Raw genomic sequence first — 11,616 nt, 5'->3', positions numbered from 1 at the left:
ACCACCCTTCCTACGCGTCCGTGGTCTTCTCCAGTTCCGGTTTAGCTATCTCGGGCCTCCGCCCGCCCGTCCCATTCTCCACAATCTCGTCGTGCTCGCCGGCAACTTTCTTGAGCGTAGCGGCCATCTCGTTCGTTCCCTCAAGAGTGGGCGTGATGGCCGCCTCAACACGGGGGGCTGGTTCCACTGCCTGGACCTTCTCCGCATTGTCATTGTGAGGCTCAGTATCCCTCTCCACCTCGTCCGGCACATCCTTCTTCACACCCTCCTCATCCGAGATCTCCTTCTGCCCGCCCTCCTTCTGCCCGCCCTCCTTCTGCCCACCCTCCTCCTCCACAGCCTCCTCCACGCGCGGCTCCGGCTCCGGCTCCTGCTCCTTCGCCAACCGATTCGAGTTCTCCTTATCGCCCTCACTCGGCGGCTTGCTCGCGTCCTTCTTCCACCAGCCCAGCACAGCCTCCTTCTCCATAAACGGCCCCGTGGGCCTTGCAATCCACGCGGGCGTCATCTCCACCTCGGCCAGGGCCTTGCGGATCCGCTCGCGGCGGGCCTTGCCCCGCAGCCGGTTCTGCGCCGCCGCGCCGTTCGTCACCCAGCGCAGGCCCGTAACCATGAAGCTGATGCCGTCGTGGACGGCGCGCTGGTGGGCGTCCTCGTCGCCGACGGGCCCGCCGAACTCACGCGACTTGATGCCGAAGCGGGTGCTGGATGCGTACTTTTGCAGGCGGGGGAGGATGAGCACGGTGACGTGGAGGTCGCGGTTTTCGGGGACGGGCATGGGCCCCGTCTTGGGTGGTTCCGACAAGACGGTTAAGGCGGAGGTTGGTTGTTGGTTGGGTAGATTCGCAGCTTTGGAGCCGGCGGCTTGGTTGTTGAGCAGGCCTCGCACGTCGGAGACGCTGTACCCTTCGTCGAGGCCCAGCAGGCTCACGTCCACGTCATCGGGCCACTCGCCACGGATCCAGCCGGCATGGATGCATGCGGCGACCACGTCAGAGTCGTCCGTGTATACATCGGTGCCCCAGAGGGCCCGCCTCGACGTGATCTCTTCCCGTGCGGCCGGGATCAGATGCTCCTTTCCAATCTTCATGGTCAGGGTGCAGTTCTCCTTGCCTTCGATGAGGTCCCACGGCAGCGGTTTCGGAGTCGACTTGTAACCGTGGCGGGGCGGCCGGCCAGTGCGCGGGTCCTGCAGCCGTGCTCGCTTCAGGATCGGTTCGTAAATGACATCGCCGAGGTGCATTCGGGGTCGATCGGCGACACTGTCCAGAACAGCCTTCGACGAGGTGATCTGCTTCGGTTTCGGGAGGATCACGGGAGATGGGCTTCGAAGAGGAGGAGCGGGCTTAGCGCTGGGCTGGGCGCGCGGGGCGGCGTGATGATGGTGATGATGCTGGCCGCCTGGTAGATCCTTAGCCAGACCTGTGGGCGACGGCACTGGGGTGGATCCTTTGATGTTCCTGAAAGGCGCATTCCCTGTCAGCGCCGGAGAAGACACCTGCTCTAGATTATGATGATGGTGGTGGTGATGATGGCTAGGGAGCGTTAAGACTATAATTATAATGTAAAAGAGCGGGGAGAAGATAGAAACGTACTGGTGGTGGTGATGGCCCTTTGCCTTCTTTGCCCGTCCTCCAACAGGTGTCAGGCGACCGGCATTTCCTTCTTCGTCCTCTTCCTTGAGCTTCCTCCGTTTGCCGCGCCCGGTCGTCTTGGCCACCTCCACCGGCGGCTCCGGTGGCACATCCAAATCATCGCGACGATGCGGGGCGGTACCACCATAGACAAGCTGGGCACCCGCTGGGACGGGGCTTGAGATGGTACCGACTCCGGTTCCAATACCAGAAAACATACGACCGAACTCGCTCTTGATACCAGGTTCGCCAGCGGGGCCGGCGAGCTGCGGCTGGGCTCCCTGTACGGCTTGGGGAAGCGGAGACATGCGCCCCTTGCGGTTAATCTCCTGAATCCCAAGCAAATTTCGTTGGTGAGGGGCACCAATCTCCTCCAGACTCCGATTCCGTGACGGCTCATACATGGAAGGCCCCACGCCGCCGTAAGCAACGGAAGGAGGGGGAACCGCGGACTCCTCTCGGGTCCGCGGCGGGGGTTGCTGCTGGGGGTGAGGTCGGTCCATGTGCATGCCACCTATGCGTTGCCGATCCGGCGACTCGTACGTCTGCGGGTGTGCCGGGCCCGGTGGAGGAAGGCCGTGCTGGTGGTGCTGATGTGGCCCCGGATGGTGACGATCAGTTGGACTAGGACCATATGGATGAGGAGGCCCGTTGTAGTGCGGCCCTGCACTCGGCGGATACTCTTGTTGTCTCGGAGGGTGCATGGCAGGATCATAGGGGGCTCGTGCCGGTTCGTAGCCGGGCCTTGTCCAGTCTCTCGGGTCCGGGGGCCGGCCGTATTGCTGTGATCTCGGGTCCACTTGTCGCGGGTATTCGTGAGGATGGCCTCCCTGGGCTCGGGGCGGTTCCACTCCAGCCATGGCCATATCTCGACGCTCTCTCTCGCGGAGTTCCATCTCTCGCTCTTGCCGTTCCCGTTCCTGCCGCTCTCTATCCGACATGTACCGCGGGTCCTCGTACTTCATCACCCGAATGGGACGCTCCGGGTTGTATTCTTCCGAAGCCCGTAGTTCTTCTCTGTGTCCATACATCTCGGGCGGCCTGCCTTGTTCAACTTGCCGTGGCGGGCCGGTATTTGCGTACTGCCTCGGCGGGCTCATCGGCCTAGGGCCTCCGGCGCCGCCAGACAACCGTCCCGCCTCCCTTGTTTGTTCGACCGAGGGCATCGGGGCGCCCCTGTGGGCATAAGCCTGGGGTGTGCCGTACCGTTGTAACTCCGGGGTCGACTGGTATGCGGGAGGTGAAGCGGCCGAGACGGCTCTAGGGTCTCGGTTCTCGTACATCCGATGGTGCTCGGGGGTCTGCGGCCGTCGGAAGGCATTGTACTCGGACGATGTCGTCGGCTGTGGCCGAGGGGATGCGTGCATCGCTTGGTTGTACGGCGGGCCAGGAGGGCCAGGCGCGGTTGAAGGTGGTCCCTGAGCATATTGGGGGGGAGCAGCCGACTCCCGCGCGGGAGGCGGACCCCCCAGCATGGATGATATCGACATGCTGCTCCCAGAGCTGGCGGTTCTCGGCAGCGAGTCAAGTGCAGGTAGCTCGCGCCCACGCGGAAACGCGTTTGATGGGCCAACGGAGAGAGGAGGACGAGGCTGCGGCAGACCGTACGGTCCGCCCATTTGATGGTTGTTCGGACCCTGACCCTGCCCTTGCTGCTGTTGTTGCTGTTGTTGTTGGGGCGGTGAATTCGGTGGCGGCATGCCGCGAGCCATGGTAGGCCCGGAGGTTATCGAGGACGTGCTATGATGTCGAGAGTGCGTCGGACCAGGTATCGGGCCCGGGCCGTGTTCGGGCGGGTACTGTCGAGAGGCCGAGTAGTAGGACGGAGGTTCGGATGGTTTGCGCGCGTGCATCTCGGGATAGGGACCGGTGTTAGCAGCAGGTGGATGTGATGCCGACGGCGGATAAGGAGGTTGGGATGCGGCGGCGCCGGTGGGTCCTTGCTGGAATGACGGTCGGCCAAACGGCGAGGCGCCGTTCCTCGAAAAAGGGTGTTGTGGTGGTTGCCTCGAGTCCATCGTGCCGGCACGGGGTGCGGTGCCGCACTAACGGTGGTCCGAAACAATGAAATATGCCCGAGCGTTCGAGTCTGTCTCTGCGGCGAGGATCTCGTGACGACGAAGGTGGGTTGAAGGGATAAAAAAATCTTAATTAATACCGACGCGCGACGCGATGCTGCGATCGACGGGCCGGCGAAGATGATTTTCTGGGATGCTGGAGGAGGAATGGTGACCCTGGACGCGGCAAGGCACGATTAAATTTTGCGCCTTGTTCCACGTCTGGGCTGCGGTCTGGGGAATAGAGGCGGTTGGATCACCCGACCGTGCAGATTTGGTCCCGCAAACAGACCAGCTCCAACTCGCCCGAGCCGACAAGCAGCAGGAAAGGGCGGTGGTGTGATTGGGCAGCTGCCTGCACCAACCGGGGAAGGTGGAACACGAAGAAGAACAAGAGCCGAAAGAGCAGGGATTTGGACCTGGCGCTAGCGCAGTTTGGCAACAGGGGCTGGCTCCAGATCGAATCTGATTTTCAACACCACAAACGGCGGATTCAACAAATGGCGATCGCTCGCATGCCACCATGGTCTTGCTGTGCGCCAGCATGACTTCTCTGGCACAAATGGATAGGTGGGCGGGTCGGGATGATTCGGATAACAGCAAATCGTAAATTAGTAAACAAACGGAGCCAACCCACTACAAAACTCGGAAACATCGGTTTGATGCCTCGTCCCGGTCATGCTGGCCGCCGCAATCCACAGCGCACATCATGCATGCATTGCTTGATCCGGCGGAATGATGCCCACATCCCATTCGGTAGAAATTACATTGTCTGCATTGCCGCACTATACGCCAGCAACGCAGCATGGCAAAATACAGATGAGTCTTTAGATACCGAGGAGATGGTCGCACCGAGTCGCACACCGTTTGCCATGGTGACATGCACATTCGCAGGTCTTGCCGCCTTTATGGGCCTGACGCGATACCAAATCAAATGCCTGAGACGGAACAGGTCTCTTGGTTGGATGTTGGGTGTTTGTTGGTTGGGCAGGGTGGTGCTTGGCGGTGAGAGGGAGCTGTTCGGCCGAGCTGCGGGGTCGAAATTGGAGAAGCAAAAGCAAAAACGGGTGGGGTCCCTTCTCAGTTTTCAGACGACATCAGATCAGACGAAGAACGCCTCCGTGTGCTTCTGCAACCTGGGATATGCCTGCTATTACTTTTCTGCTGAGCGATCCTAGATAAGTGAAGTGTTTGGGCATTCAGCGTGCCGTAGAGAGTAATTGCGGGCGCGATTGAACACAGGTACGTATTCTGCTCGCATGTATTTTTTGTTACATACCAAAACAGGCTCTCCTTGTTGTGCTTGTATGACATCAAAATTGGTACCCAAACACCATGCATCCTGTCTCGAACCGCACAACAAAAAAAAAAAAGAAAGATAGACAAACCAGAGAAACTTGAACCGCACAAGTATCCTACAATACCCAACGCAGTATCCTCGACCAAAAGCAAACCGCACGCATTACACCGCCCTCCGCACCCTCTCCTCCCTCGTCTCGGCCGGCAAATCCGCACTCCCCCCACTCCTCGACCTCTTCTTCTCCAACCCCTCCCCCCCTTGCTCATCCACAGCCCGGCTCGGCCTCCCACTGGGCACGGCCGTCGTCCGATCATCCAAATCCTCCGCATGCTTCCGCTCACCATCAACATCACCCACATCCACCCTTCTCCTAAAAAACTCCTCGTCGCGGTCCATGCGCGTGAGGTAGCCCTCGGGCATCCACTTGCGCGACGTCCACGGCTTGAGCTGCGGCTGGCCATACATGGCGTCGACGTTCTCGAGCGAGAGCGAGACTGATTCGTACAGGAAGAAGTAGGCGACGAGCGTGGCGGCCAGGTTGGTGCCGACGAAGACGTAGCCGTAGGAGTAGGATATGCCGGAGGTGGCGAGGGGGGTGAGGAAGGAGATCATGACTGTTTTGTGGGGGGGTGGTGGTTAGTATGGTGTGGAAAGCGGGTGGGGGGTGAGAAAAGGGGGGGTGCCTTACAGTTGCCCAGCCAGTTACCGGCGGTGGCAATGGACGCCTGCTTCGCGCGTGTCCGCAGCGGGAAGGTCTCGCCGATGACTACCCAGCAGATGGGGCCCCAGGTCATGGCGAAGGAGGCGATGAACATGGCGGCAGAGACGATCATGACGATGCCCGACGTGCTGTTGTTTACCGGGTCTAGCGCGGTGCCCATCGACGCAAAGATGGCCATCCACGCGGCCTGCCAAAGCCCGCCGATGATCAGCGGCCAGCGGCGGCCGAAGCGCTCGACCACGTACAGGCCGCAAAAGGTCATGGCCACGTTGACGGCGCCCAGGATCAGCTGGGTCTGGATGGGGTCGTCGATGCCGGCCGACTCGAAGATGGTCGCGCCGTAGTAGAAAAAGTAGTTGACGCCGGTCCACTGCTGCAAAAAGTGGATGGAAATGCCCAGGATGGTGCGGTAGACCTGCTTGGGCACGCCGTTGCTGCGCGGGATGAAGCACTCGCCCCAGGTACCGACGCCAACGGACCGCTCCTTTTCCAGGATCTCGCGCATCTCGCGCATATCGTCCTCGACAAGTCCGTGGTGCGGGTCATCCTTCATGCCCCGCAGGCGCGCCATCGACACTCGTGCATCGTCCCACCTTGACCGCGCCGCCAGCCATCGTGGGGACTCGGGCACCAGGAGCACGCCTAGGCCGAGCGGTAGGGAAAAGGCGATGCCCAGGCCCACGACGACGCGCCAGGACGCGGCCGAGTCCTGGATCTCGCGCACGCCAAAGTTCACGATGTTGGCGATGAGGATACCGAAGGTGATGAGGAGCTGGTACGAGGCCACCACGGCGCCACGGATCTCACGGGGGGAACACTCGGACTGGAACATGGGCACGCCCACGGACAGGTTACCGATACCCAGGCCAGCGACGAAACGACCCATCATTATGTGGACCCACGAGTCCATGGCCGTCATCTGGATGATGCAGCCAATGATGAAGATGGTGACGCCGAAGCTGAGGCTCTTTCTACGTCCCCACCAGTCGGCGGTACTAGTCAGGGTAAGCCATGGGAAAGTTCAGACGGAGTACGGGCCGCGTGGCTTACTATGATGCCGTGAGGGCTCCACAGAGCGTACCGATGCTCATCAGGGATACCACCAGCGATTCGATGATAGGGATGAAGTCCCTCCCCTCGGGTGTCTCCTCCTGGCCGAAGCGGTTTTTGAAGTCTCTAAACAACAGCATGCCCGATATCTGACCAGTATCATAGCCGAAGAGGAACCCCCCTAACGAGGTGATAACCCCGAGGATGAGGGCCTCGACGCCACAGTCGGCGCCATTGATGCGGATGGACCTGAAGGGGGGAGGAGGAGTTAGATGTTGGTGGGGTGACAATGGGTGTTTTAACATCAGGGGAAGTATGGACTCACCTTTTCCCAAGCATCCCGACGGTATACAGTTCACGGCAGATTTGATGGTGTGTTCATCCAATGGGGAACACAAAACACACTACGTGTATGGGAAGACGTGCAAGCACGGGGCATGGCCGAACATCATCGCCATGGAACTATATATTTTCTCACAGTAAATGGCCATCGACAAGCCATTGCGGACCCCAATGATGTCACTTCGGCTGACGCCGAAGGCATTGCAGCGCCCCTTGGGTTTCTGGAAGAAAATTCGTGCAGTCCGTGACCGTACCAGAAACTTGACATGACAAGGGGAATGTGGATTTTGGGGAACCAACAAAAGAGCAATGAGGTCTGCCAAGAAACGTGCTGTGACGCAATCATTCAGACGGTCCACTGCCCTAAAACACCCCTGTAAACCCGATGGTGGCAGACCTTTGCTGCCAAGCTTCGAGCCGGCAGGTCCGGCAGGCAAACTCGAGGGCGTCAGGTGGTCTTCTTCGGGCCGGTTTTGGATCGACTCTTGCAAAGATTTGAGGATTCTTTTGTCGTATGAAATCCCTATTGGTCCCACTACCATCTTTCCAGGCGAGAACCCATCACCACGGGCTTGGTCAACTCGTCAGGGAAATAATCGCTTGGCTGTCTCATCAACGGGAGTTTCTTGGCGGCAATGACCTTGCTTGCACGACCCAAGCCACTTGCATCAGGCCGGCGGGCTGCCCTCTGGCATAGTACATAACACCAGACTCAAGGACTGGATAACCACCGACATATTTTGCCGTTAAGGGGCAAATACGACTGTATGTAAAAAACAGTAACAAACAGCTCGCTTTGGAGTACCTACCATACAAGCTACTTATTTCGGGAGGCTGTTAATTTTCTTTGCCAACACACAGCCCTACATGTACTCCCCAGAAACGTAACAGGACCTAGGAATTAGCCCCCCCCTCCCCTTCAAGCCCTCCTCTCCAACATCCACCCCAACACAGCCGACGACGCAAACCCAACAAAAATCGGCGCCTGCGGGAACCCCGACGGCCCGAACTCCGGGTCGATGCCGTCCGTGCCGGGGTACAGGATCGACGCCAGCCCGGCCACCCAGTAGATGGTGCCCGTGAAGATGGCCGCGTTCAGGGCGTCCTGCTTCCGATGCTTCGCGACCGCCGCCGGCGTGGATGCCGCCTGCAGCAGCGAGGGCCGCCATGTGTAGTAGAGCGTGGCGAGGCCGAGGAGGACGGAGAGGGTTATGGTTTGGGCGCCGTGGAATCTATGGATGGGGTGGGTTAGTAGGTGTTGGCTGTCGAGGGTGTATGTACCTCGCTTCGCTGGGTTGAGTGGGTAAGGTGAGTAAGAGAAGGGGGAGGACAGACTTGGCATGTGGCGGCCAGCGTGGGTTGAAGATATGCGTGTGGTTGTAGTCGGCGATGGGCGCACCGAAAAGGAGGCCTATCGCATCCAGAGTGAGGAAGAGCTTTCCGAGCATGTTGATATCCTTCAGGTTTGAGTCCTTTGTCTAACTTGAACGCTTTTTAAGAAATCTGTCGAGGTGATAATCGACGAATGGGGAAGTTGGTGTGGCCTTCTGTCTTCTGTATCACAGGTGGTTCATAAAGGTATATTTATCAGACTCGTATCTCTCAGGGCTGACAATCTCATTTGTAAGAAGTTACCACCGAGCATCCTCCGCTTCCTTCCTTCTCGTCCCAAGTAAGTTCGGGAATCCCGGTCCCAGTGGGTTGCCGTCACACCAGGGGCGGAGCTATCGGATCTAGGAAGGATTTAACTGTACATGTCCCGTAGAGGTCCAAACTTCCACACGGCAACTCAAAAACACGGGATGGCATTCTTCCGGTTTGCCTACAACCGGCCCATCAGGCACCATCGTGCCGAATCCGACGTGTCAGCCTCCTTAGCTATACGTCTCCGGCCCTGCACATTCTCGTAACACAAACAACTCCCTACAGCCCTCATACATAGCCTTCCCCATCCTTGCAATCATAAAACTAGGTTTAATAGTGGAAGCTCAGCATATGCCCCTCCCGATTCATGTCGGCCCGCGTCAGGTAAGTAGAGTGCCGCGTCAGGTAAGTAGAGTGCGCCTTCAAGGCTCATCGCGTAGAAAATCGACTCCGGAGCCTGTCGCCCTCCAGCACGGGTAATTTACTTCCCATCTCGTATCATCATTCACCAAAGGAAACATGGTGGCTGTGGTCCCAGGAAGAAAGGGCAGTAGCTTCGGGTCCAGCTTCGGATGTTAGTGGCGCCAGGAGGAGGTCAGCCGGCGGTTCTTGGTCGGTGACGACGTTATTAAACTCCACATTGCCCTTAAAGAGGGTTGTTTAGCTATCTGTGATCGTTGATATGAAAGATGATATTCAAGGGGCCATGGGATGGCAAACTTGACACTTGTGTGTAGATGGTTTCCTTCACAGGTTACCGTTTCTCTGAGAACGAAATGACTGCAGTGACCTAAAACGAAACAGTCTAATGAGGCTGTATGCTTTGCAGTTAAGTTCGTGGTGCGGTCTTCCCAGATGCTTCTATTCAACTTGGAATAGGGGTAGTGGCTTCGCAACTTGGATTCGGGGCTCGTCTCTGAAGCCCCCCACAACATCAAAATGGATGCGTGAGGTGTTGATATGTTTACCACCGAGCTAAAACTACCCATGGACCATAGACATAAACTGGACATTTCGCAGCCCAACAACGGTGGTATTGCGCCCAACGGCCCGGTTAGGGGGCTGGGGGTCGCCGCCACAAAGACCGCGATCACCACCAGCACCACCATGAAGCGAAAAAGGCAAAGCGCTCGGTGACTCGTAACGATCACAAATAAAGGAGACCGCATGCCAAGTATTTACCGAAATGGAGACATACTTAGATACTAGATACAATAAAAACGGGGCGTTGGAGATGTTGAGTTGAATCCTCGTGGTCTTTCGATTCAGTCATGGCCCCGTCGGCTGCCCAGATGGCATCCAAATGGTATGTTAGCTCTCGGCACATCGGCATGGGAAGTGGATTTAACCGAAATCTCAATTGGCAATTTATACTGTGCAAAGTTGGTCATTTCAGAGGGATGCAGAGAACGTCAATAGCGTCCTGCGCTCTTCTCGAATGACATGGTTAAAGATGTGACCATCAGTTCGCCAACGGGTCACGTAATATCTGACGACTGACTTGTCACCAATAAAGCAGAAATGTTTGGTTGGCAGCCGAACTCGCCAATTCAAAGGTGAGGTCCTTATTTAAACTGCGCCCGAGGAAGCGCTGTGTTTCCAGGTGAATCATTGGAAAGATGGGAGAATTGAGGTGATGGATTCTCTTGATGATGGGATTGCAGGTTGAAGTGTTGCCCGGCTTGGCCTGCCTGCCGCCCCTGCATCGCCCAAGCCCCGAGCCAGTGAGTGGCTCCACTCCGCGCCAACCAAACCCCTCAAGGGCGAAACTTTTGCCGCCCACAAGCACAGCCAGGAGACCCCCAAGATCAGCAGACAACCCAACATCAACCTCCTCTTCGCATCAGTTGACGTCCACTTCTAGTCGCAACGAACCTCAAATCATGGGTCCACCATCGCCAAATAGCTTCTTTTCAGGTACTTTTGGAATTATCGCACTTTCCCTGTGACTTTTCCCGATATTTCAATTTTGACCCCCGGGCGGGAAGATGCGCTGGCCCGCTGGCATTGCCAGTTGACAGGACAGCATTCCGTGACTGGGAGCCCTCGAGCCATGGATAGGTGGCTCTGGATCGCCTCCCTGAACCATCACGGCGGGCAAATGGTATACAAGCCGGCTTTACCATGCTCAGGAATCATCGCAATTTACTGACCTCTTCCTATCTCAGGCTGCCCATTCCCGATCGTTTCCATCGCCGCGGCACATCACCTTTCGGGGGGCGCTGAACTAGGGGTAGCAACCACCTGTGGGCTCCTGGCGGTTAGGGCCATGCCAATCCCCAAGGGCCGGCCCGCACACCACGCTTCGACCGCACCGCACCATCCCCTTCGCTTCTGCAACAAGGTCCAAGAGAGCCAAATCCGAATACGACTCTCAAAAAATATCGGAACCATGACCGCCGATAGAGCTAGAGGCATTTATCGTACGGACCATTCTCCCGGAAGCACCAGCACACAGCGCTGCGCAGGAGCATCCCTCCCAGCAGGCCATGCAGCCTGCTCCAAAATAAGAAACACCACCAAGGTTTGACCAAGCGTCTCGGGCCGCAGAAGCGGGACAACCGGTCATGTTGTCTTCAGGGGATTTGGCAACAGATCTGGCAACAGGTCCAACTGGCCTCGGCGCTGCAGACCGACAAAAAGCACATCTCGACACACGGCACACGCATGGTAAGGAAGGGTTGGGGAGCAATGCTCCTATTTGCCTGATTTCTTCTGTCTGTCTCAACTCCAACATGCTTGACGCTCCGTTTCCCCCCTCGCTCGAGTCAGCCCCCCGTCAAGCCCTCGCCGCCCAAAGTCGGGAGAAGTCAGGGCCAATTCCAACGGGCAAAGAGCTCACGCCGCCCGCCGCCGGCCCTTGCAAGC

The 11,616-nt window shown here is 57.9% G+C and overlaps 3 protein-coding genes across 3 annotated transcripts; all 3 read right to left on the bottom strand.

Annotated features, from left to right (window-relative positions):
- Positions 1 to 10: 10 nt before the first annotated feature.
- F5144DRAFT_605141 (histone deacetylation protein Rxt3-domain-containing protein) lies at positions 11 to 3,346 on the bottom strand (the record flags this gene model as incomplete). Its single annotated transcript, XM_066791409.1, has 2 exons — positions 11 to 1,535; positions 1,596 to 3,346. 2 exons carry the CDS (start codon positions 3,344 to 3,346, stop codon positions 11 to 13), a joined length of 3,276 nt encoding a protein of 1,091 aa, XP_066639323.1.
- A 1,436-nt stretch (positions 3,347 to 4,782) lies between these two features.
- On the bottom strand, positions 4,783 to 7,457 carry F5144DRAFT_580873 (uncharacterized protein). Its single transcript, XM_066789402.1, has 4 exons — positions 7,088 to 7,457; positions 6,763 to 7,011; positions 5,680 to 6,707; positions 4,783 to 5,605 (listed from the first exon to the last, which is right to left on the bottom strand). Exons 1-4 carry the CDS (start codon positions 7,099 to 7,101, stop codon positions 5,154 to 5,156), a joined length of 1,743 nt encoding a protein of 580 aa, XP_066639322.1. The 5' UTR covers positions 7,102 to 7,457; the 3' UTR covers positions 4,783 to 5,153.
- A 426-nt stretch (positions 7,458 to 7,883) lies between these two features.
- Positions 7,884 to 8,705, bottom strand: F5144DRAFT_334077 (uncharacterized protein). Its single transcript, XM_066784152.1, has 2 exons — positions 8,440 to 8,705; positions 7,884 to 8,336 (listed from the first exon to the last, which is right to left on the bottom strand). The coding sequence occupies exons 1-2, from the start codon at positions 8,550 to 8,552 to the stop codon at positions 8,024 to 8,026; spliced, it is 426 nt and encodes a 141-aa protein (XP_066639321.1). The 5' UTR covers positions 8,553 to 8,705; the 3' UTR covers positions 7,884 to 8,023.
- Between the last annotated feature and the right edge of the window lie 2,911 nt (positions 8,706 to 11,616).

The sequence above is a fragment of the Chaetomium tenue genome (assembly GCF_020726465.1).
Source record: "Chaetomium tenue strain MPI-SDFR-AT-0079 chromosome Unknown F5144scaffold_6, whole genome shotgun sequence".
Taxonomy (NCBI): domain Eukaryota; kingdom Fungi; phylum Ascomycota; class Sordariomycetes; order Sordariales; family Chaetomiaceae; genus Chaetomium; species Chaetomium tenue.
Note: the sequence above shows the minus strand (reverse complement) of the source record. Positions and strands in the feature narration are given on the sequence as shown.

Bases quoted from the DNA above. Each gene is read 5' to 3' on its own strand.
- F5144DRAFT_580873 (XM_066789402.1), bottom strand. The intron at 6,708-6,762 runs GTAAGCCACGCG...TACCCTGACTAG, and splicing joins GGAGCCCTCACGGCATCATA to TACCGCCGACTGGTGGGGAC. The intron at 5,606-5,679 runs GTAAGGCACCCC...CCCACAAAACAG, and splicing joins CGGTAACTGGCTGGGCAACT to TCATGATCTCCTTCCTCACC.
- F5144DRAFT_334077 (XM_066784152.1), bottom strand. From the start codon at position 8,552: ATGCTCGGAAAGCTCTTCCTCACTCTGGATGCGATAGGCCTCCTTTTC. The intron at 8,337-8,439 runs GTCTGTCCTCCC...CCCCATCCATAG, and splicing joins CGCTGGCCGCCACATGCCAA to ATTCCACGGCGCCCAAACCA.